Raw genomic sequence first — 25,023 nt, forward strand, 5'->3', positions numbered from 1 at the left:
ACATATATCTTGAGAGTGTGTGTGTGTGTGTGTGTGTGTGTATACACACACAGACACACTTTTGTAAGCAATATTTACATTCTATCATATATATCTAAAACTTAAAAACAAGAAAATGTTAGGCTCTAATCTTTATACATATATTTATATTCAGTTTTATACACACACACACACACACACACACACACACACACACACAAGAGTATATATAAAAATATATAAAAACAGATTTTAAAAAAATTAACAATAATGTACATAATTGTTTAAAACTCAAACAATACAAAACTTTAAACATTAAACAATTTTAATAAAAGTTTCTGTACAATGCTAAGCAGTTTTATTTACATATAGAAAATGTAATAGGAGTAATGTTTGAAATTACAGAACTCCTTAAAATTTCAATGGCAGGTAATCTGGAAAAAATAACAGCATTCCATTCACAAATATTTTCAAGCAATAAATATGTATTTATAAATAGTGTAAATTTACATCAAGATTAGAAACAAAATCACAAATCTGAAGTTTATTCTTTAGTCTATGTGCAACCCATTTATCTTTGTGACTTGGCTGTTAATTTTTTAATATTTTATTTAGGAAAGAAAAAGTAACCATCGTGGTTTCAAAACAAGAGAGAATAACATAAAAGCAGTAGAAAAAAAGTATCACCTAAGTTTCACATTTAAAAAAAGTAGCCCAAAGAAAGACATAAAATTCTAACTACCTTACATAGAAAGGACCAGCTATGCTGATACTTTTCCAAGAAGAAGGGGAAAAAAACTTTGAAGGGGAGTGGGATACAGAATTTGATGAAACCAATTCATCAGCCCAGAAACAGAGAAATAGAAAAAAGGTGGTCTTCAAGTCAGTAGTCTGTATAATGTTGCCAGTTTTGTCAGATATATACAAACCATGGGATTTTTTTTTTCAATTCAGTTGAATGAGCTTTCTATTTTTTAAAATTCTGGAGTAGGAGCTGTACTCTCTCCTGTCCAGGTGGCTGATACTCCACACTTGGAAGGTTGCATAGACACAGTTTTCAGCCAGCAGCCTTATGGGATCGCTACAAAAATCCGTGGTGCAGAACTGGGTCACTTCCTGAATATCAGAAAAGATTTTATATAAATGTCCTTGGAAATATGTCAAGATGAAGATGATGGCAATGGAGGTGCCTGAAAAGAGAAAACACATCAGATTTACCTTTTTTTTTAATTTACTATAGGTCAAATGTCCAGTACATGCACAATATTGACTTGATGTACAGTATACTTTAAAAAAAAAAAATCTATTCTAAATGCTATTCCATTGCAGCTTTTACAAAACACTTTGCAATTTCAGTAGTTTTAGAACCATCTGCATGCCTCACCTCCATTATTTCTCATAAATCATAGAAATCATAGCTCCAAGGTGAAATCTGCAAGTTCCTATAATGTAATTGGTTTGATCCTGGAGGCTCAAATTCATTCATGTTGGTCATATGCTCCATCTCTTGACGACTTGGGTTGTGCCCCCCACATCTGTCCAATTAGTGAACCCAAAACAAGGAAACACTCTCAGAAGAATTGAGATTTCCCAAAAGTAAAACTTTATAAGATGCACCATGTTGGTACTGAAGAAATGAAGCCAGCTCTGCTTTCCTGCACAAATGCTTTCCCAGTTAAACAATCCTTTCTCCTCCCCACCTCTGGTTGATCACATTGTCCAATTATGAGACAGTCTTTTATTATGAGAATGGTCCATCTCTTTCTCAAGCACCTGCAGTGATGACCTTGCTGGCTCTAAGCTCTCACGATCTCTGCATACATTCTCCAAATTCCATCTCCCCCCCCCCCGCCTTCATTGGCAACTTGAAAAGCATTAGGTTTGAAAAGTGAATCCTGACACTCTCGTTTTGTTAATTGCTTTGCTTAGGTTTATTTCAATATAGTTAAAATAGGTTCTAGGTGAGCAGATCTGTTTATCTTCTTCAACATTCCAGAAAATTAGCAAAATAATAGAACAACAGAGTTGGAATAGAAACTTGGGAGCAAATTCTAACAAGGGGAAACAAGAGCTTAATAAGTAATAACTATGGACCAATCAACTTGATGTTAAAACTAAGCAATAATTTTGGATTATTTAGCAGTTGATCTTCCAACATTTAGAAAAGAATGCAGTGCAGAGACAGCTACCATGAGTTTATCAATAAACTAAACAATCTGTGCCCCATTGAGTTGCTTCAAAGATATTTCCTTAACCAGATTCCTCAATGACTTTAACAATGCCAGAACTTCTATTGTATTTTGTCATAAACTGCTTCATGATGTTTATGTCATAAAATATTTCATACAATTTGCCAAATTTCAATTCCACAGGAGTCATGGATTCCTGGTTTTGGACACCTTCTATAAGTTAGTCCATTTGGGAAACTTTGTTCAAAAGGTTTTGCCCTATGATCTACCATTTTGCTCAGTTAAAAGGTTTAGGAACCAGAGCTTTTTAATAGTAAGATTGTATCTAATCAATCCAATTTCCTTTTCATAGAGTGAAAATTACTATGGAATGTGGTGGTCAATCCTTTGTATTTGCAGAGGTGGTATTCAACCAGTTCGCACTGGTTCAGGAGAACTGGTAGCAGTGATTTGGCGTGGGTTGCCAAACTGGTGGCAACCCCTGGCTGGCCACACCCCTGATCCGGTCACCCACTTGCCCTGGTCGCTCTCCTAGTTCTTCCTACCATGTGGCGGCCGCGGGGCAGCTTGGGAGGATGTCCCACATCTGCTCCACATATGCATTACGTGTGCAGCCACTACACATGCAGTGCACATGTGCAGCAGCTCCGGGACATCCAACCACCTACCCACCCTCCTGGAGCACGCTTTCTTCCTTCTCCTGGCAGATATGCCTCTTCCAGCCTGGTCTGGCCAGCCAGCAGGTGGGTGGGCGGATGTCCTGGGGCTTCTCCCCCAACCTGGCGGCTACTCTCCTCCTTTGCCGGTTTGTTCTGTATGGCAGAAGAGAAGAGAAACAGCCAGGTTGTGGGAAGCTTCTCGTGCTGAAAGAGGCAGCTGGAGGTGGCTTCTTGCGCTGAAAAAGAGATGGCTGGAAGCGTCTCTAGCTGCCTCTTTCAGCGCAAGAAGCCTCCCCCAACCTGGCGGCTGCTCTCCTCTTTCTCTGCCTGTTTGTTCTGTATGGCCAAGGAGGAGAGCAGCCGGCAGGTTGGGGGAGGCTTCTTGCATTGAGGCGGCTGGAGACCAAAAACCAGTCACCTTCAGCCACCTCTTTTTCAGTGCAAGGTCTCCTCCAGCTGCCCCTTTTTCGGTGCGAGAACCCTGTAGCTCCCACTCCGCTTCTCCAATGGGCTGGTGGATGTTGTGCTTTTTTTGGTGGGGCTGGAGAACATGCAGCAGTTGCAGGCTTCTTGCAGTGAAAATTACTGATGTCCGGCTTTGCTCCGCTTCTCTAACGGTCTGGCTCCACCCTGTTCTATGCGTTGGCTGCTTGGACTTGCCAAGCCCAGCACATAGAACAGGGCGTGCTTTTTTCAGTAGGACTGGACTCCATCTGCACCAAAAAAAGCACGCAGCGGCTGTAGGCATCTTGTGGTAAGGGAGGCAAGAAGCCCCGGGAGATGTGGCCACCTGCTGGCTGGCCGGGCTGGAAGAGGCACATCTGCTGGGAGAAGGAAGAAAGCGTGCTCTGGGATGGCGGGCACTGGGCAGGCAGGTGGATGTCCCTGGACCATTTAAAGGTCGACTTTAAGAGCGCCCCCATGGAAGAAGGCAAGAACTGAGAGCAAAAGTAGTCATGGTGGGAGCGACAGGAGCATGTGTGTCCCTCCACAAGGAGTGTGAAGGGAGGCAGACACCATGCTTCTGAGGAAAAGAAGAGGTGTCGAAGCCCTGGCTGCTACCCGGGAGGGGACTGCAGAGGGACACATCATGCACCCCTGTCGCTGCTGCTTTTGCTCTTGGTTCTCGGCTTCTTCCATGGGGGTGCTCTTAAAGTCACTCTTTAAGAGCTGGAAGATGTTTCATTAGATTGCCACCAACATCGTTGGGAGAGGTGTAGCCCCTCAATACACGAGAAGTCTTGGGCAAAGTTCTCTGACTTTTAAAACGCATCTGCGCTGTGTCTGCCTCCCTTTATGCTTCTTGTGCACGCTGGGAGCACCTAATTGGGGCAAGAGAGAGCGAAGTTGGCTGCTCTGGGGTGAGCACCTTGGCTTCCCCTCTTGCTCCTCAGTCACCCTGAGCCGGTGGGGTTCTTTACATGGGGAGCCAGACGGCCACAGCAGCGCCCTCAGCAGCAACAGGTAGCGCTGTAACAATGAGGTACAGTAAGATTTGGCAGTGCAAATTTATCTCTGAGGGGCTTAGTCACAATCTTTAGTTGGGCTTTTTTTTTGTCAGCCCAATGATGGAGGGACAGGAAGGTACGTAGGAAATCACCTTGTCTCTGCAGCATCAGTCATGTGACTGAATGGGTGTGGCCAACTTGATGTCACTTGCAGCAAGATCTGCACCACCTTGCCGAGTTGGCCACGCCCATCCAGTCACATGACTACCAAGCCATGCCCACCAAACAAGCCACACCCACAGAACTGGTAGTAAAATTTTTTGAATCCCACCACTGTGTATTTGTATTGACCAGACCTCATGCAGAACATTGCAAATGGCTCTGGACACTGCATAAAGAAAAGATATTGAAAACTGAAGGGTATCCAGAGAAAAGCCATCAAGATGATTAGGGGACTGGAAGGAAAAATATATAATGAACAGTTGGGAGGAACCAGGTATACTTGGTCTGGAGTTGAGAAGTCTGATAGGAGACATGGGGCAATTGTTTTGAAAGACAGATAAGAAACAAAGTATTTGTCAACTCATAAAACATTTTGTATACACATTTTATAGTTGTCAACAGAAAAAGAGGGGGGAGTTTCAAAGGACAGGCAGCAGTGTGGAATCGAAAGTACATTCCATTCATATTTTTTTCAGAGACTGATTAGATGACTGAAGGTTCTGCTGCGCAAAAATCTAATTGGAGAGCATGATTGATGACTCTTGGCTATGAGTGTGTTTCATTGGATGATACACCCAGAGGGGTGGGGGGGAAAGCAGGATCAAGGGTGATAGTGAATTACATATCTCAGAGTTGGCTACGCCCAGGCTAATGCCGGCATGTTAACTTCTAATAAATCCTTTCAAGTTTAGGGAGTGTGGCTCGAGGCTTATGATTTAATTGGAGTAACTGCCGGAATCCTGACAGATAACTCACTCTCTTAATTAATCACCGGGGTGTCTACATCCCGGCCTCTTCCATCGCTCCTCAACATCTAGGGTGCATGGAGAGAAACTCAGACAGCTATGGCAGAGGCTATCAGGAGAAAACCCGCATTTAAGGGATGCTAACTGCTAAAGACTATGCTAATGCCAAAGGGATATGGATTTCTAAATATTTAAAGAAAAAAATTTTTTTTTGCTGTGAGTGGGAAGGGAGAGGAAAAAAATTGAAGCAGAATTTGAAAATAAGGAGCAGACTGCCTAGAATTTTAAAGAGCCATTTGAACATTAATAAGACTTCAAAAAGACATATTTTAATTGGAATTTTGTGATTTAATAGCAACCCCAGAAAAAGAAATGGAAGAAGGGAAAAAGTGCTAAAAGAAATAGTCTATCTGGATTGTTTGGTGACTTTGGATCTTTTGGGAAATCTTTTTTCTTTGTTTAAAAACACTCGGGTGGTTGTTTTGGGAAATTTTTTTCCTCTTTATAATGGCATCATCCTTGGATGAATCCAAAACTGAATACCCAAAATATAAAAAGGAAGAACAAGACTGGAAAGATACTTTGGACATTCTTTTTCAATCTCTAGAAATGGCGGTGCGTTCCTATGGAGAATTGATTGCGCAGCAGGATAATTGGGACAAAGAAGAACCCATCTTTGATGAACATGTGATCCTATTTGGGGATGAGAAGAAAGAGGAAAAGAAAAAAGGGATTTTAAAACCTAAAAAAACAACCAAAAAAGATAAAAATGAGTTGAAAGGTGGATATAAGGTTAGAAAACAACAGAAAGGGGGAAAGCAGAAGAAGAAAAGGGAGGTGGAGAGACAAGGGGTAAAAAGGGTAAGGAAAAGAATAAGCAAGGGAGAAAGGAAGGGGTGAGAAGTCTCAACGATGGGAAGCAAGATTTAAAGAAACAAAATTTATTTAGAGACAATGGGTAAATCTAATTGAAAAAGGGATTCTGTAAGGTACATAAGATAGTGTAATTATAGGCGTTTTTAGAATAAAATGTTTAAGATATAAATGAGTATTAATATGTATGATTAAAATGGTATTGACAGGGGTACTAGCTATATTATATATTTATAAATTTGCTTCTTTGTTATTGTTCTTCTTTCTTTTTTTTTCTTTTTCTCTCTATATAATATATTGTGTAACTTTAGGATGTGCTAAACAGAATCCCAATACAAGTTATGTGTGATATTAAGTATTATTAGGTTAGTGGAAAGAGTTAAAGGCGTCATACTCCAATCAGTGTACAGGAGAGGTTTTGTTTAAAGAGAAAAGATGAATGGATAGTTGAGAACAGACAAAGAATGACAAGTATTATGATTTGAACTGAGATGAGATAAGTATAATAAAACTAAGAGAGTTAAAAAAAGGAAGAAGCTATATAGAAAATGGAAAACGGTAATAAGATATGGAATGATATATAAAAGGAACATGATTTTTGAAGTGGTGCCTGTACGATGAGTTTTAACCCGGGATCAAGCAACTTTCAGAAAAGATGTTTTATGTTTTATGTCTTGTCTGTTTTTGTATTGGAAGAGAATAATGAAAATGTATAAGACAGATGGATATAAAAAATGTATACAATCTAAAGTTAAAGAGATATAATTTGAATAAATAGAAGGAAAGGGAGTAATAAAGAGAAGTTTGGGATAAGATATGAAGATGAACAGATAAGGTAAATATATATATTAAATTGTGTTTATATGGAAATGTGATAACTTGGAATAATTTTGTCTTTAAATAAGATGTTGTATTGGTTTTTTTAGAAAAAGATTTCTTATGTCATCATATTTCATGTTTTGTTTGTTTGTATATTGTTTGGTAAAATCAATAAAATTTGTTTTAAAAAAAATCTAATTGGAGAGCATGATTGATGACTCTTGGCTATGGATGTGTTTCATTGGATGATACACCCAGAGGGGTGGGGTGGGGGAAAGCAGGATCAGGGGTGACAGTGAATTATGTATCTCAGAGTCGGCTACGCCCAGGCTAATGCTGGCATGTTAACTTTCAATAAATCCTTTCAAGATTTGGGAGTGTGGCTGGAAGCTCATGATTTAATTGGAGTGAGTAATTGCCGGAATCCTGACAGTATTTACATTACAAATAAGTAGCTTTTGGCTGGACTTGGAAAAAAGTTCCCATTAGTAAATGTTTATAAACAATAAACAGGATTGTTCAAAAAGTAGTAAACTTATTTCACTGAAGGATGGTGTGGGAATCTTAAAAGAATTTGGATAGCCATTTGTTAAGGCGATACTGTAGCAGTAGATTCTTACAAGACGTAGAAACTTGAATAAGAAGATCTCCAATATCATATCCAGTGCTTACATTTACAAATGCATAATTCTCTAATTTTCTGTTATATTACTTCCATGGGAGCAAGGCTATTTGCTGAGTTAGGACATGGGAAATAATATTGTAGCAAATATTTTTCTATGGGGTAAGGAGAACACAGCCAATATTCAGCTGATAGCAGTCAGGCCAGTTTCATACTGCATTAAAAAGAAAAAGAGAGAGAAGTTTCTTGTTAAATGTGCCTCTAAGACTGCTGAATGAAATTACTGGTAATCCTCAATTAACAAATCTAATTTGGACCTGCAATTTTGCTGCTAAGCAAAGCAGTTGCTAAGTGGGAAAATGATTATAACTGTGCTTTCTGAGTGAAAAAGACAAGATTCCTTGAAAAAGACAAGATTCATTTTACATATTCAGCTTTTGTTTGCCTCCTAGCCACTTTCCCATCCTTTGGCATGCTTGAATGCCTGAAAAAATGTGATTGTACGGACTAGGACTGGTAGCCATAGGAGTACTGAACAAACAGGTTACTCCCTTGTAATTCCATCCTTTCCAATCTCTTCATTCTGTGAGAAGGTGAGAAACAGTCAGACAAAGGAAAGATTGTCTACAGATATTGCTTCTTCCTCACCTTGCAGAGTGAAGAGATTGGAGAGGAAAGAAGTGTAAGAGAATAATCTGCTTGCAAAGCTACCTTCTCCTAGCTTCAGGTGGATGACACAACTGCATTGCTTTTGATAACTAGAACAACTTACTCTGTTGCAATCCCTTTGTTCCTCCAGGGACAAGCATATACTGATTGAAATGCTGATCATGTGATTAAGGGAAATTGTGAAGGTTGTAAATTGGCTATAAAGTTATTTTTTTCAGCAACATCATAATTTGAACAGTCACTGATTCAGTGGTTGGTAAGTGAGGAGTATCTGTGATTATAAGCCCCATCAGGAAGTCATCTTTGTCCTTAACTTTTAAATGAACAAGGTGTAATGTGTTTTATTATGTATTTATTGAGTGTACTGCAAATACCAGGCTGTCTAAAAATCAAACAAAAGCAATTCTGGTATATGTGAAATTTAGAGAAAAAATTAAGTGGGAGATGACTTGGGATGACTTCAATTCTCTTCAACCACATGGTAATATCTGGAGGTACAACTAAGTAACTTTGCAATTTATATTCTCTGAGCTCTGTATACCCTTGCAATATCTCTTCCTGTCATGCCCTACTTCTTATAGTGCCATTTCCTGGATAATGAAAGTCATATGTCATGGAATGTATGGCTATCAAGTGATCTTAAATTATCATCATTCAGCACTTAACAAATGAATTTGCTTTATAGAAAGAATACAGATGGACATAAGTTAATTTGGGGCAATTAATAAGGTTTACTTTTCTGAAGTTAATAATTTAATAGCATTATTCAAACATGTTTTATTTACAATAAAGCATTCAAAGTACTTTGTATCTTCATCACTTACTAATGTAAATTGGTCATAGATTTGCATTAGATCCTCCATTTTGTATTGTTCTAGCACCACAAAGTTTTCCAGGTTCCCGCTTATCTTTCGTGCACAGTCTAGGCAATTTACAACATAGGTTTTTTGAGAATTACTCTCATTTGTAACATAAAGCAAATTGAAGACTTCTACCTGTTGAATTACAAAAAGATGATAATATTAATGTTAAAATAGTAGGCAAAGTTAAAGGGAAAATCACAACAATTAAGATGTTCGTGCAAAGTCTAATCCTAGATAAGGCATCACTTTCATAGAAAATAAACTCAAGTACTCATGAGTACTACAATGAGAAAAACAGGAGCTGCAAAGGCTCTGTGTGTGTGTGTGTGTGTGTGTGTGTGTGTAGGGGTGTGCTGAAATAAGAACAGAAATCTATGCTCTGAATTAATAGTATTCTTCCTTTAGCCTTTGGTGATCCACTTTCTCCAAAAATTGCAATCAGTGCCCACGCAGTGACCGGGATGGTTGCTGGTCCAGTGGAAGCTCCTGAGGCAGGTTCTTGCCCTGTTATCTGGGAACTGTTTGACCCTGTTGCTCCTGAGAAAGTGGACAGGATCCTAGGGAGTATGCGCACAAGCACCTGTGTTTTAGACCCATGTCCCCCTGGCTTGTGAAAGCTTCCCAGAAGGTGACAGGCGGGTGGATTCTGGCAGTGATTAATGCTTCCCTACAGGAGAAGATGGTGCCTTGGCACTTTAAGGAGGCTGTGGTCTGCCCTCTTCTTAAGAAGCCATCTCTGGACTCCAACCGGCTGGATAATACCCGACCTGTCTCCAACCTTCCCTTTTGGGGGAAGGTTGTTGAGAAGGTGGTTGCACAGCAGCTCCAGAGGTTTCTGGATGAAACAGATTATCTCGACCCCTACCAGTCAGGATTCCAGCCTGGATTTGGGACAGAAACAGCATAGGTTGCGCTTGTGGATGATCTCTGGTGGGAGCGGGATAGGGGTAGTGCATCCATCCTTGCTCTACTTGACCTCTCGGCAGCTTTCAATACCACCATCCAGGGATTCTCCCAAACAGATCCTGTACATAATCTAGCAGTTTTCCTGGACTCACAACTCCTGCTCAAAGAGCATGTGGCGGTCGTGGCCAGGAGGGCCTTTGCACAACTGTGGTTTGTGCACCAGTTATGCCCTTTCCTGGATCAACAGTCCCTACTCACAGTCACTCATGTCCTAGACATGTCCCATCTTGACTATTGCAATGCGCTCTATATGGGGCTGCCCTTGAAGAGCATCCGAAAGATCCAGTTGGTGCAAAATGCAGCAGCCCGCATGGTTTTGTGCAGACCCTGGTGTGCACATGTATCACCTCTCTTGCGGGAGCTGCATTGGTTGCCGATTTGCTTCTGGGTGCAATTCAAGGTGCTGGTTGTCACCTTTAAAGCTCTTCATGGCTTGGGATCAGGTTATCTGAGGGACTGTCTCTTGCTGGTCACATATACCTGACCCATCAGAGCGAGAAATGTTGCAGGTCCCATCCCCAAGGAAGATACACCTGGTGAGACCCAGAAGAAGGGTCTTCTCCGTGGTGGCTCCCTCTCTCTGGAACATCATTCTCCCAGAGATTAGAATGGCCCTCGCTCTAATACTCTTCCGGAAGGTGCTGAAGACATGGTTCTGCCAGCGGGCCTGGGGAACCCAGAGTGGGATGGAGCCCATTAAATGGCTCATGTGATCTGCTGTCATCGGAGGGGGGGGGAAAGTTGGGGAATGATTTTGTTATATTGCACTTTATTAATTTATTTGATTCTTTTTATTAGTTTTTATTGTTTTATATGTGGTTTTATATTCTGTAAACCGCCTCGAGTTGCCATGGGTGAACAGGCGGCTATATAAATTCAATAAATAAATAAATAAAATTCCACTGTTCTTCTGAAAATTTATAGTTTTAGTTATAAGACTGGTTTTTTGGCCATCACCAGATACCATGAAAAAATAAATAAACTGGAAAATTGAAATAAAAATTATTAATTGCAAATAAAATATTTACAATATTAATATATGAAAAAACTTTTATTCCTATCAAATGTTCTTCAAAATCTTAATAAAAGAAAAGATTTCTCTATGCTATATAATTAAAATTTCTGTACTGCAACACCAAAATACTTTGGGGACTCTGAGGTGCTGCTATTTCCACAAATATAAGAAGTCTTCTTACTAATCTCATATTTTGTGGAAATAGATAAGTAATGTACTTATCATGCTTATGTTTATGGATCAACTACAGTTACTTTTATATATGAAACATTATGATTTGTAGATAACAGAATGTGGTACTTTATTTTTTAAAAAATCTGTTTTTAAAAAGAGAAAATCTTGGAAATTTCATTTTTCTACCTTAGGATTCAGCAATACAGCACCAAAATGCCACTAGGTAATGTCTACTATTACTTCCTCATCCACCCCCCAAATTAAATAAATACAATAAAAACGGTCAGAATATAATGAGATGTTCCAAACTTTACAATATTTCTATGTCCCTCAAGATCTTGTCCATGCATTTTTTTTAAAGTATTTTTAATTTTGTGCTGTTCATAACTTTTTCTGCAATTATGCAAAAGGACCAATCTGAACAGTTTTTTGAATTCCATTTTAGATTTACCTGATGAGTTTCTATATTTGTTCATCAAAACATGTTTTTCACAGTTCAAAAAACACAATTCGGAGATTAGTCTTATAATGAATTGCTACATGGGATTTAATGGCAATGTTTTCTTATACTTCACTAAGTGAGTTAAGTATTGGATCTTTCCAGTGAATAGAATTCACTTTCCAGTGAATACAAAATAGTGAAATGTTTGCTTAAACCGGGGACCTGAATGATGACTTGAAGCCAGACTTGGAAACAGGGAGAGGTTAAAGAACTATGGGTAGCCAAAGGTTCCTATATTGATTTCTTTCCTCCCTTCAAAAAATGGAATAACCGCACCACCCATAATCTGTTAGTTTGGGGGTAAAATGTCAACAATATGGTTTAGCAGTATTCTGGGCTTGTTTTGCAAAATGGATTGTTACTTTTGCTTTACAGGAATTTATAATTCAACAATGAAGAAAGGTTTTTTTCTTTGCTGTTGACCATATCTAAACTTAAATGTAGAAAAGGTACATACAAACATATGCACTTATCTCCTGCATTTCTTCTTTTCAGAGATGAGCTGACTGATTTTATTTTCCCACTTACTTAACTATTTCATGTTATCAGGCTCCTTTCCATTTTCTGTTAAATGTCTTAGAACTTATTGATTAAATGCTACAATGATTTTTTTTTACAAAAATAAAGTATTTGTATGATCTGTAATTGATACACTAAGAAAATTGGTCTATGGTATCATTTGTGACCTCATAAAAATGAAAAGCTGTATAAAGGAACTCATAAAAATGAGTTACTACTGACTTCAAAGTGTTACTACTGACTTCTTTTTATACCTTGCATTAAATAAAAACTTTTGATAGTTAACATCACACCTAGAAAAATAATTTGTTACAGCTAGGTCCAACAGAAAAATGTTATACTTGAGAATGGGTGGGTTAAAGAATAGTTTAAAATTACCACCATCGATAGAGAATACAAGAGAAATTAGCAAAAGCTTTTAAGAATATGTTTTCAAAAAAAATTCAAGGAATATTAAACCACAGCACGTATATATTTACTCACCTCACATATGCTACAATAATGAGCTGGTTCTTCTTTTGTTCTCCCATGCCATACAATCTCCTTTCCTGCAGCAATTAGAGCTTCCCTCAAAGTTTGACATTGCTTGAGAGTTCTCAACAGGCAGTACCTTAAATATTAATTTAATTAATTTGTTTAAAAATATGGAATGTGATTATATGAATTTGATTTTGACATTCACAAATATTCTACAAGAATCTATTGGATTAGCTGATCTCTTGTTTGAAATCATTGCAACCATCCCACTGCATATACCCATCTTGACTTTTCTTCCTTATTTATAGTGACGGGATAGTGAAAACGATCTCTTCTCTTTTCCAATTCCTCTCTCAAGATGCATAGAAATACACTAAAGTAGCATCACTGCAGTTGTGTAGCCATTCTTGGAAATATGGTCCTCTATACTCACAAGATATTTATTAGAACTAAGAAGTTCCTGTCTTCTAAGTTTGATGTCAACCTAACAGAGGAAAGAAGAAAGCCTTCTGCTACCTGTTGGGTATAACATTGATACACCAACCAAGTTTGGGTGAATAAATATATAAACCAAGGTTTGGGAGTTTGTAACTTGTAGCTTTAAGCACAAAACTGCTTGTAATTAACTAATTAAGGGTGCGGTTACAAACGGCAATAAAAGGCAGTAAGAGAAACGTAACCTCTCTCTGCTTGTTATCTGCTTGCTACTGTTTTGTTTGCTACTGTTTGCTACAACTGTTTGAATACCTGAACGAAAGGACTATTTCATTGATGTGCTGATATCCTGTGAATACTCAGCGTTGTCTTCAAAAGGAAAGGTATCAGAGGAGAAGATATCTTTACAAGAAGATAAGGATATAGAACTGACTAGTATATGGACTAAGTTACTGAATGGATATATTTGTGAATGACATATGGACTGATTGACAATGTTTAAACTCTAATTGGATTAAACAACTATTTAAACTACAAACAGTGTTTTGTCATCAGTGTGTGTAAACTCTAGGGCCCTTCCTCTCTCATTTGGCTGCCTGGCTTGACTGCTGCTGCACATTCTGTTTGGGGGTTTGTCCCCAAACACTAACATTGGTTATGGGCCCAGTGAGCACAGTCTAACTAACCATGATATAGCAGTGAGAGTTGGTGTGAGTTGCACATTACTGTAAAAACAAACTGTTTTTTCATTAGTTTTTTTTAAATAGTTACATATCTGAAGAGCAATGGCACAAGTAAATTTGCCAAATCTGTCCATGATATCCAGACTAGATGGAACAAACTATGTTTCATGGTCAATTAAATGTAGTTTCCTTCTACGAAGAGAAGGTTTGTGGGACATAATAACAAACCCACCAGATGTGACTAACTTAGATCCTAATGTTGAAGAGGATGACAAAAAGATACAAGACTATAAACGAAAGAATGAGCAGGCTTTATGCATCATAGGACTGACTCTCTCTGACCAGCAACTTATCCATATCCGTGGAGAGGAAAATGCTGCAAACTGCTGGGAGAACCTCAGGAAGATATATGTTCGGGACAGTGTAGGAGCTCATATATATCTTACACGCAAACTATTTCGAACACATCTTCAGAAGAATGGAGACATGTTAACTCATTTAAATTGTATGAAGAGCATTTTTCAGGAATTACAAGAAAAAGAACTTATATTTAATGAGTTGCAACAAGTATACATCATACTGTCTTCATTAGATCAAAGCTATGATGATTATGTGACTGCTTTAGAAGTATTGCCAAAAGATAGTTTATCATTAACCAAGATTACCGGTAGGCTATTAGAAGAAGCCAGAAGAAGGAGTGAACGTGACCAGCTGAGAGAAGATAAACCTAATAAAGAAGAGAAATTATCTTCAAAGCTTGAAAGAAACCAACTAGGTAAATTAAAGCACCCGGAAGAAGAGAATTTATCTTCGACGGCATACACAATTAAAAGGTGTTTTAATTGTGGAGGCAGAGGACATTTGGCAAGATTCTGCAGAAAAGAAAAAAGCCAGAATGTAAAAAAGCCAAAGAAATCCTTTGAACTAGCCACGTTTAGCAACTGTGATGTGAAGAATGATTTATGGGTGGTGGACAGCGGTGCATCCCACTGCATCACGAGAGATAAGAAAAAATTTATAAAAATGTCAACAAGCTCTCAACATATATCACTTGCTAATGGCTGGAACCTCAAGGCCAAGGGAGAAGGTACTGCATACTGTCCATGCTTAAACCAGGATATAAAAATGTTGTATGTACCACAGTTAAAGGTGAACTTGCTTTCTGTAAGGGTATTAGACAAACTAGGTTATGTAATTACATTTAAGGATAATAATTGCATAATTGAAAAAGATAACAAAAGGGTAACTGCAGCTTTAAATGGAACATTGTATGTATTACATGATAGTAAGAAAGGGGAGGCACAGACTGTATTTAACAATATAAAGCCTCATAATGAATGTATCCATTTATTGCATAGGCGTTTGGGGCATGTAAATTTTAAAATGCTAAAACGTACAGTAGAGTTATCTGATGGAATAAGGTTAAAACCTTGTGATAAATATTTGCGTTGTAATGTCTGCTGTGAAGATAAGAGTAAAATATTGCCTGCAAATAGGCTAAATGGTTTCAAAACTAAAGAACCTTTAGAAGTAGTATTTGCAGACATTATAGGTCCAAAGAAACCCAGTATGGGGGGTGCTTGATATATACTGAGCATTATGGACCATTATTCTAGATATGGGTTTTGCTACCTAATGAAAAGCAAAACTGAAACATATCAACATTTCTTCAACTGGTTAAAATTTGCAGAAAGAAAAACTAAACGGCAACTGATAACCCTGGTACGGAATTTGTTAACAGCAAATTCCAGAATAGATTAAAGGTAGCTGGAATAGAGCACAAGAAATCTGCACCATACAGACCACAACACAACGCATTTATTGAGAGAAGAGGCCAAACACTACAGGCAATGGTTAGAACAATGTTAACTGATTCTGGATTACCTGATTCTTTGTGGGGGGAGGCCACAATGTGTGCTAATAACATATTGAACAACGTTGTTAACACAACTACTGGTGAAATACCATTCACCATGTGGCATGGCAGGAAGCCTGATCTGAGTTACCTGCACACATTTGGTGCACCAGCATGGGTGCATATCCCTACACAACTCAGGCGTAAAGGGCAACACAGAGCTAAACAATTATTCTTCGTTGGTTACCAAGCAAACCATAGGGCATATAGATTTTGGGAGAAAGGCACATCTAAGGTGTTATGTAGTGCCAATGCCCAATTTCTAGAGCACGTAGGATGGGATAAGTTAGAACAGGATAACAATAAAGAAGTAATTATTGAATCCTATAGAAATCCCATTGATTATCCCTGTAACTTTAAGAATAAAGTAAAGAGAGAAATACAGGCAGAGATAGAGCCCATAAAGGAAGAAATAGTACCAATAGCTGAGCAAGCTGAGGAACAGGAACAGGTAGTAATTCAAAAAAGTCCTCATACAAGCCCTGTAATTCCCAGAAGAACTACACGAATATCTAGACCGCCTGATAGATACCAGGCTAACACAGTGTGCCAGATTAATAAAGTTCCATATACTGTAGATGAAATAAAAATGTATCCTACTAAAGATAAGGAAAGTTGGTATGCAGCAATGAATAAGGAATTGAAATCCTTAAAGGATATGAAAGTATATGAAAATGCGAGATTACCTGTTGATATAAAACCCATTGGCTGCAAATGGATTTTTAAGATAAAAACTGAAAAAGATGGTAATATAATCCATAAGGCACGATTAGTAGCCCAAGGTTTTAGGCAAAATGCCAATGACTATGATGAGGTATTTGCACCTAGCCTTAAAGCAGCAACATTAAGGGCAGCTTTAGTGTGGGCAGCAAGCAAGAAATATATAGTCAACCATCTAGATGTAGAAACTGCTTACTTGCATGCTCCACTAAGACATACTGTATACATGAAAAAACCTATTGGATTTAAAGGTGAAAATAATAATGATTATTGGTTGTTAAAAAAGAGCCTCTATGGTCTTAAACAATCAGGCTATGAATGGAACCAGTATATTGTAAAGGAACTAAACAATATAGGGTTTAAAGCTGGTTTAGCCGATCCATGTCTATTTAAAAGGGAGACAAATGGGAAAATATCATTATTACTATTATTCACAGATGATATTGCTTTGATTACAGAAACTAATGATGAAGCCAATAAAATAATAGCATCATTAGCTAGGAAAATAAAAATCAAGCAATTAGGGGAGATAAAGAAATATCTAGGTTTGAATATACTGAAAACACAGAAAGGTTTTAAGATATCTCAGGAGGATAAGATATCTAAATTGCTAATAGATTATAAGATGGAACTTTGTAAGACTGCAAAGACTCCAATGAGTCAGGATATTTGCAAAATGGATGCTCAAAGTCCAAAATTTGATAAAGTAATATATCAATCTTTGATTGGTAGCTTATCATACATTAGCAATTGGTCAAGGCCAGATATAGCTTATTGTATTAATCAACTGGCACGACATAATAATGATCCACTTCAATGTCATTGGAAAGCATTAAAGAGAATTTTAAGATATCTTAAAGGAACATTACACCATGCACTGTATCTAGAACCAAAAGGTGATCTAATACTGAGTGCTTATGCAGATGCTAGTTTTGCATCAGAAAGAGACACAAGAAAGTCGACTTCGGGAACAGCCATAATGCTGGGTAAGACATTAATAGGTTGGAAGTCAATAAGACAACAGCATATAAGTTTGTCTACTATGGAAGCAGAATTCTCCTGTTTGTCGTTATTATGTACTGAATTAATCATGTATAAGCAGATGATGAATGACATGGGATTAACTGTAAATTATCCTATAATTGTACATGAAGATAATCAGGCAGCAATTCAAATGGCCACAAATATTGCAGTAAAAACTAGGAGCAAGCATACAGATTTAAGATACTTAAACGTTAGACAATCTGTAAAGAGTAAAATGATACAGCTGGAGTACTGCATGTCGGAGGACAATATAGCTGATAACTTTACTAAAGCCCAAGGTGCCATAAAGCACCAAGAGAGTTGTGTAAAGTATGGTTTTAGATTGTAAGGGTATTATATATTTATATCACCCAAAAGGGGAGAATGTTGGGTATAACATTGATACACCAACCAAGTTTGGGTGAATAAATATATAAACCAAGGTTTGGGAGTTTGTAACTTGTAGCTTTAAGCACAAAACTGCTTGTAATTAACTAATTAAGGGTGCGGTTACAAACGGCAATAAAAGGCAGTAAGAGAAACGTAACCTCTCTCTGCTTGTTATCTGCTTGCTACTGTTTTGTTTGCTACTGTTTGCTACAACTGTTTGAATACCTGAACGAAAGGACTATTTCATTGATGTGCTGATATCCTGTGAATACTCAGCGTTGTCTTCAAAAGGAAAGGTATCAGAGGAGAAGATATCTTTACAAGAAGATAAGGATATAGAACTGACTAGTATATGGACTAAGTTACTGAATGGATATATTTGTGAATGACATATGGACTGATTGACAATGTTTAAACTCTAATTGGATTAAACAACTATTTAAACTACAAACAGTGTTTTGTCATCAGTGTGTGTAAACTCTAGGGCCCTTCCTCTCTCATTTGGCTGCCTGGCTTGACTGCTGCTGCACATTCTGTTTGGGGGTTTGTCCCCAAACACTACCCACATCTTCTCTAGCACAACTAGAAAAAAGTAATAGGGTGGTGACCCCATTACAGATCAGTAGTGAAATCTGATATAAAATTAAGTTCCATGGTACATAATTTGGAATATTAATTTGATTTCTGTTAAACAGATATCCCAATTTTTCTTTGATATTAACAAATTACATAACAAAATTCAACATTGATATTGATAAGATATAAGATTGAATGAGTCTAAACATGGGCAACAAAAGTGGCGTGAGGGACAAACATATCAGGAGAGATTGGAGGCATTAATATGTACAGCCTAGAGGACAGAAAGGAAAAGGATTACATGATTGAAATATTTAAATTTATTGTTTGTTCAAATAAGGTTCTAGAAAGCACTATTTTTAATATTAAGCAAAAATCAAGAACATAACAAGAACGGGGGCATAACTCAAACTGACCAAAATGAAGATAAAAAATGTTAGAAAGTATTATTTCACAGAAAGAGTAGTAGAAGCTTGGAACCAGCAGAGGTAGTGAGTCAATCATCAAAACCTGAGTTTAAACATGCTTGGGATACACACATGTCCATCATCCAACAAAAATTAAGAAGTAAAATAAAAATAAACAAAATATAAACATGAAATCAATTCAAATGGCAAACTATTCAGATTTGAAGCAAGAAATTTCTTTTAGAATTGTATGTATTCACTGACTTCAGTTATTTGTAAATAATTAAGGTGGGATACAAATAAAAAAACAAGTAACAGCTTCTTAAGTCACACCTTTTCCTGGATTTACCCATAGCTGAGTGGCCCTAGAAAAATGCTTATGTTAAGAAATTCCCAATAGGTGTAGCAAGCTGGATTTAAAGTACCTTTCCCACTTTAGATCCATATATTGCATATTACTATATTACATATTACTATATAAGTTAGTTACAATTACTCATATACAATACTTAATCCAAATGAGCAAAACTATTAAATATTATTGTTGGAATTTTCATTTTTTAATATAAAGTGAAGCATTCAACAATTGATATTACAAAGCTAATAATCAATAGATGGTTTGCTGCTCTTTGTCAGAATACTAGGTATGCTATGTTATCCTTGTTTTAATTAATTATAAAGCAATGGATGACATAAATTTCCGAAATTGTCCTTTACAAATCAGCTACATTTAACGGTAGTGATAAGCTTTCTTCATTATTTATATTTCTGCAGTGCGAACCCCTAATTTGTTTCAATTAAGACATTTGTTCTTTCTACAAATAATAATTCACTAAGTAAGTATATATTGATTTAAAATGACTTACTTGATCATTTCAAAAAGCTTTGGATCTGGTACTTTGATATTTCGTGCTATGTTCCAAGAAAGATGAACCATGGGTACTACTGATTTCACACTTTGCAATTTATTCCACTCGTACCGTTCCACAGCTAATTTATACTGACAAGCTATAAGAAAATGAAAGTGAAAAATATGTGGACCACTTTGCTATAATGATCATTCTTTCCATCAATGAAAACAAATCTAGTCATTAGAGATTTTAAACATTTTATGAAACCACTTGGCCAAAATTCTTGACTGTATATACCAAAGTAAAATGTCAAAGACACAAGGGAACATTTACACTGAGACATTTTATACCTAGCATACTTTTTTTTAAATTAGAGGCAAATAAACATGAACAGAATTTCAAAAAATGAGTTGTCCAAAGAAAAATTCTAAACAGGGCCTTTTGTGATGAAACCATATTGACAAAACAATATGTTAGGTTTAAGTACCAATAACATAGAATACAGAATATGGTTGGAAGGGACCTTGGAGGTGTTGTAGATGCAAGAGATCCTATACCATTCTGGACAAATGACTGTCCAATTCCTTCTTGAAAACCTCCAGTGATGGTGCACCTACAACTTGTGGAGGCAAGCTGTTCCACTGATTAATTGTTCTGACTGTCAGGAAATTTCTTTTAGTTTTAGGTTGGACCTCTCTTTAACGATCTTTTACCTGCTACTTGTCCTGCCCTCAAGTGCGTTGGAGAACAGGTCAACCTCTTCTTCTCTGACAGCGCCTCACAATCTTCAAGTGCTGGAAGATTGCTATCATATTATCCCCACTCTTCCTCTTTGTTACACTAGACATACCTAGTTCCCTTAATCATTAATTCATAAATTCCAGACCTCTTATCATCTTTTCTGCTGTTCTCTGCACTCTTTCTAGGATCTAATTTTTCATTTTTGTTTGATTTTTTTCTTGTTTTTTTTTACATATTGAAAGAAACTTTTAAAATTATTGTAGGTATTTGTTGCAAGTCTTAGTTCATTCTGAGTCTCAGTTTTCGTGATTCATCATTTAGGCTATTTACTGGTATTCTGTTTTAGTTTTATGTCCCTCTTTCCATTCCTAACACTTTTTTTTCTTTCTGTTTGTCAAAGAGCTCTTTATGCAACCATGCTGGCTTTGTCCGGGGTCTATCTTTTTTTTTCTCTGTGGTATTATGTTATATTGTGCTTGTATAATTTCATTTTCCAGAATTTTCCAAGCACCTCATTTTCTCTGTCCCTTTAGAATTTCCATAATGAAATTCTTCCTAAAGTCTTAGTTTGTTGAAGTCAGCTCTCCTAAAACCTAAGAAGAGTAGTTTGACTTAGTTCAATTAGCTGTGCCTGCATTACGCTGAATTCCGGTATGAGATGGTCACTTCTTCCCAAAGTTCTCCCAACTTCAATCTGCTCCATCATTTCATCTCTGTTAGTAAATATTAAATCCAGTACAGTTGATCCACTAGCCCCCTCCTCTACCTTTCGGATGACTAAGTTGCCAACTAGGCTGTCAAGAACCTGTTTGATCTCCCACATGCTGCAAAGCTTGTCTCGCAGTTGATGTCAGGATACTTAAAAGTCCCCCATTACTACTGTGGTGCTTCCTGCACACCTTACCAAATTGATTAGCAAAAAGTTCATCAATTTCTGCTGCTTGGTTGGGTGACCTGTAGCATACACTTTTAGCAATATGATTCTTTTTTCCTTTTACATTAACCCATATGCATTCAAGAAGACTTTCATCATTGGTTTTATGCATCTCTGTAGAGATGTAGCGATTTCTTACATATAATGCAACTCCACTTCCTCTTTTTTATGCCCGTTTCCAGTGGTGGGATTCAAATTTTTTTACTACCAATTCTGTGGATGTGGCTTGGTGGACCTGGCAGGGGAAGGATACTGTCAAAAATCCAGTCAGAGGTGGCATTTGCCGGTTCTCTGAACTACTCAAAATTTCCGCTACCGGTTCTCCAGAACTGGTCAGAACCTGCTGTCTGTTTCCTTTGAACAGAAAGTGCTTAATTTTAACATAGAATTTGAACCTAAGCCATATGAATGCTTTGAGGTGACAGGCAACAAAACTCATGCCTTGGGATTAGAAAAGATATCTGGTAAATTCACGTATCATGCTATTAGTAAGAAGTTTGATTTGTTTAGCATGTTTGGGAATTTAACTACTGTTGTATATAAATTATGGCACATGTGTTTTTATGCTTTGTGTATTCCAAGCATTATTTATTCAAGAAATCACAATTAACCAGCCATACCTTAGTAAGATATGTGACCCCAATCACAATGTGCCTCCACTAGTCCTCCTGCACCTGCTTAATAAGACTTGAAAAGCTGCCCTGGGAAATAATGGCTAAAAGTTTCCTTTGAATTAGGATTGACAAATATCATTCAATTGAAGTTTATAAAAGTTGCTATTGATATCAAGGGCAAATCATAGCCTGATAAACCAGAAAATATTCATCTGGGTCAAATGGAAAAACATGTACAAGTGAAGGAGGAAACAACATTTCTGATAATTGAAATCATGATTTAGAAGGACACGGTGCTGAATATAGTTTATGATACTCTCTGTTCACTACTTGCTCAATCTCTGCATAATACTTCCACATATTTTCTATTAAAATGTATTACTTTGAAAACATATTTTAATAATTAATTCTCTTACAATAAGTTTGGGTTATTCTGGATGTTTTTTAAAATAGTTGTTAAGGTATCAAATTATCTTATCTATTACTATAATTTCTAGTGCTATAGATCAATCTAATTTTGTGCCCTGTAAACATATTACATATCTGTTAGAAGTTGAAAGTTCAGAAATATTTCTAAATCATTTTCCAATTGTAAGATTTATCAATATCCTACCTGTAAGAGGGCCAACATTCCAGGCAATATTATTACACCATCCAATAGCCTGAACCCAATGAATAGTCCCAGCATTTATCCATACTAGATCTCCAGGTCGTTGAATAAACCTATAAACCGGAACATTGGATTCATACAAATCTTCCAGATTAGGCCACCAAGAACCCATTAGAAAATTCATATTGTTTCTGTAAAAGAAGAATGAGTATTTGGAAAAGTTTACTTATACACAAATGCTTGCTTATGCTCGAAAGAATATTAGACTAGGAACCTCTTCCTTCATTACATGGGATCCATCTAATCTAAATATTTACCGCAAGGTTTAAATAAGCTGCTTTCTAAGAACTTACAAGGATTATGGCATAAGAGTATTTTATGCTGGTTAAATAGATTAAATAGATTCTAGCTAGGATGATAACTTTTATCTATACTTGTATACCAATATTGTTATTACCTTAGAAGTTGTGTAAAAATGATAGAAGAAAAAATATAGGACACAATGACAAAAACATAATAAATATAATTAAAAACAGAACTGTTGTAGAGATTAATCAGTTCAAAGGGCAGACTCGATGAATCACTATGACTTTTTGTGCAATCTGTTTTCTATGCTTCTGTATTTTAATATTCTTTTATATTTTTAATTAAAGATCTTAATATTTACCGGTATGTATTTAAATTGATTTATATGGCTGGATGTGACAAAATCACTGGCTGAAGGAGAGGGAGCTCTCTAGGGGGTTTATTTGGGGTTTCTGAGAATTATAGTCTGGCTGTACCTGGAGCAGTGGTGGGATTCAAATTTTTTTACTACCGGTTCTATAGGCGTGGCTTGGTGGGTGTGGCTTGGTGGGTGTGGCAGGGGAAGGATACTGTAAAATCCCATTCCCTCCCCACCCCACTAACTTGCTTTCCAGCTCCGTTTTCCTGTGCAGGGCAACAAAAGAAGATGCAGCTGATCAGTTGGGACTCGAAAGGCAGAATGGGGCGGGGCCAGTCAGAGGTGGTATTTGCCGGTTCTCCAAACTACTCAAAATTTCTGCTACCGGTTCTCCACAACTGGTCAGAACCTGCTGAATACCACCTCTGACCTGGAGAATTATCACTTTATCATCTCTGTTTTAGAGAAAGATACACAGAGAGAATTCAACACTTACTTTTCACAGAAGTCATTCATGACACCCCAGTAATTTTCTGGAACAACAAACCATTCACAATCACCTGGGCCTATATTTATATTGACTGAGCAAAAGTTGTTATTTTCCTGATGACCTACGATTAAAACAAAGCAAGTGATGAATTATATTTACAATATAAACAATATGGAGCAATATACACGTAGAAAAACAACACAATTTTAAAGATTTTAAGAGCTATTTCAGTGTAAGTTTTCATAGCAAGACTATTATTGTTTGAGATGATATGTTTGTTCAAAGCAGTATAAAGAATGAAGGAGAAGCAAAGTCCTCAGCAAATAAAAGAAAAAAAAACAAAAGGATAAAAGTGTAACTTTATACTATTATTATTTTGATACTTACTGTGTTTCCCCCAAAATAAGACCCTATCCAAAAATAAGCCCCAGCCTGATTTTTAAGCGTATGCCTAACGTAAGCCCTACCCCCCCCCCCAAAATAAGCCTTAGTTAAGAGTCCATCCACTCTCTCATCATCTGTTTTTGTTTGCCCATGGCCATGGTCACAATGAGGCAGGCGGCCACACGGCATGTTCGGATCGCGTACCCCCCCGGTGTGCCGGATTGCTTCATCTTTAGAAGAGGAAAGCTGGCATGGCCATGACTGGAGAACCGGGGAGAGGCACAGGCGGCAAGGCAGGTGTCAGTCCCCCACCAAGCTGTAACAGGAGACAGAGGGAGGGAGGCGCCGTAAGGACATCAGCCTGTGTGCCTTGGATCAGCTGCAGTATGCATGGCTGACGTGGGGTGAGTGGGTGGCAGGTAGACTCCACTGTGGCGGTGGTGCTTCGGTGCCTGGCATGGCCCCACTACTCCTACAATGGGAAAGAGGCAAGAAACCCACTTGAGGTTCCAAGGCTCTGCCCATTGCTGTACCAAAACTCCAATTCAGTAAGAGGGGATTAATTTTTCTGCACATGGTTTCAGGAGAGTGTGATGATTCCATTCAGGGCAGTGAATTACTGCCACTGAATGATCAGGCGAGGCATGGGGTAGGGGTGGTTCTATAACCCAACCCATGTGACAAATTGCTGCAGTGCTGCCATCGAACAATCAGGTGAGGCATGGGGTGGGGACGTGCAGGGGCAATGACTTGGTACCTCCCCCACCCCAAAGCTGTTTAAAAAGAAACATTTTAATGCCTTCTTGAATCCCAAGAATGAAGGGAGAACAGTGTATTCTATAGT

General features: G+C 37.6%; 1 protein-coding gene across 8 annotated transcripts in view; it reads right to left on the bottom strand.

The window, feature by feature from the left end:
- Window positions 1-286: 286 nt before the first annotated feature.
- KDM6A (lysine demethylase 6A) overlaps window positions 287-25,023 on the bottom strand; it is a 223,006-nt gene continuing 198,269 nt past the window's right edge. For all 8 annotated transcript variants that reach the window (XM_026713584.2, XM_026713582.2, XM_087937691.1 and 5 more), the window contains 6 exons: window positions 23,802-23,916; window positions 22,645-22,832; window positions 19,758-19,899; window positions 12,749-12,875; window positions 9,051-9,221; window positions 287-1,169 (listed from right to left, as the gene is read on the bottom strand). In XM_026713584.2, the coding sequence (XP_026569369.1) occupies window positions 1,140-1,169; window positions 9,051-9,221; window positions 12,749-12,875; window positions 19,758-19,899; window positions 22,645-22,832; window positions 23,802-23,916 (773 nt within the window). In that variant the 3' untranslated portion in view covers window positions 287-1,139. The remainder of the gene's footprint in view (window positions 1,170-9,050; window positions 9,222-12,748; window positions 12,876-19,757; window positions 19,900-22,644; window positions 22,833-23,801; window positions 23,917-25,023) is intronic.

Source organism: Pseudonaja textilis, chromosome 7 (assembly GCF_049901715.1).
Source record: "Pseudonaja textilis isolate UNSWEBS1 chromosome 7, rPseTex1.2, whole genome shotgun sequence".
NCBI classification, from domain to species: Eukaryota; Metazoa; Chordata; class Lepidosauria; order Squamata; family Elapidae; genus Pseudonaja; species Pseudonaja textilis.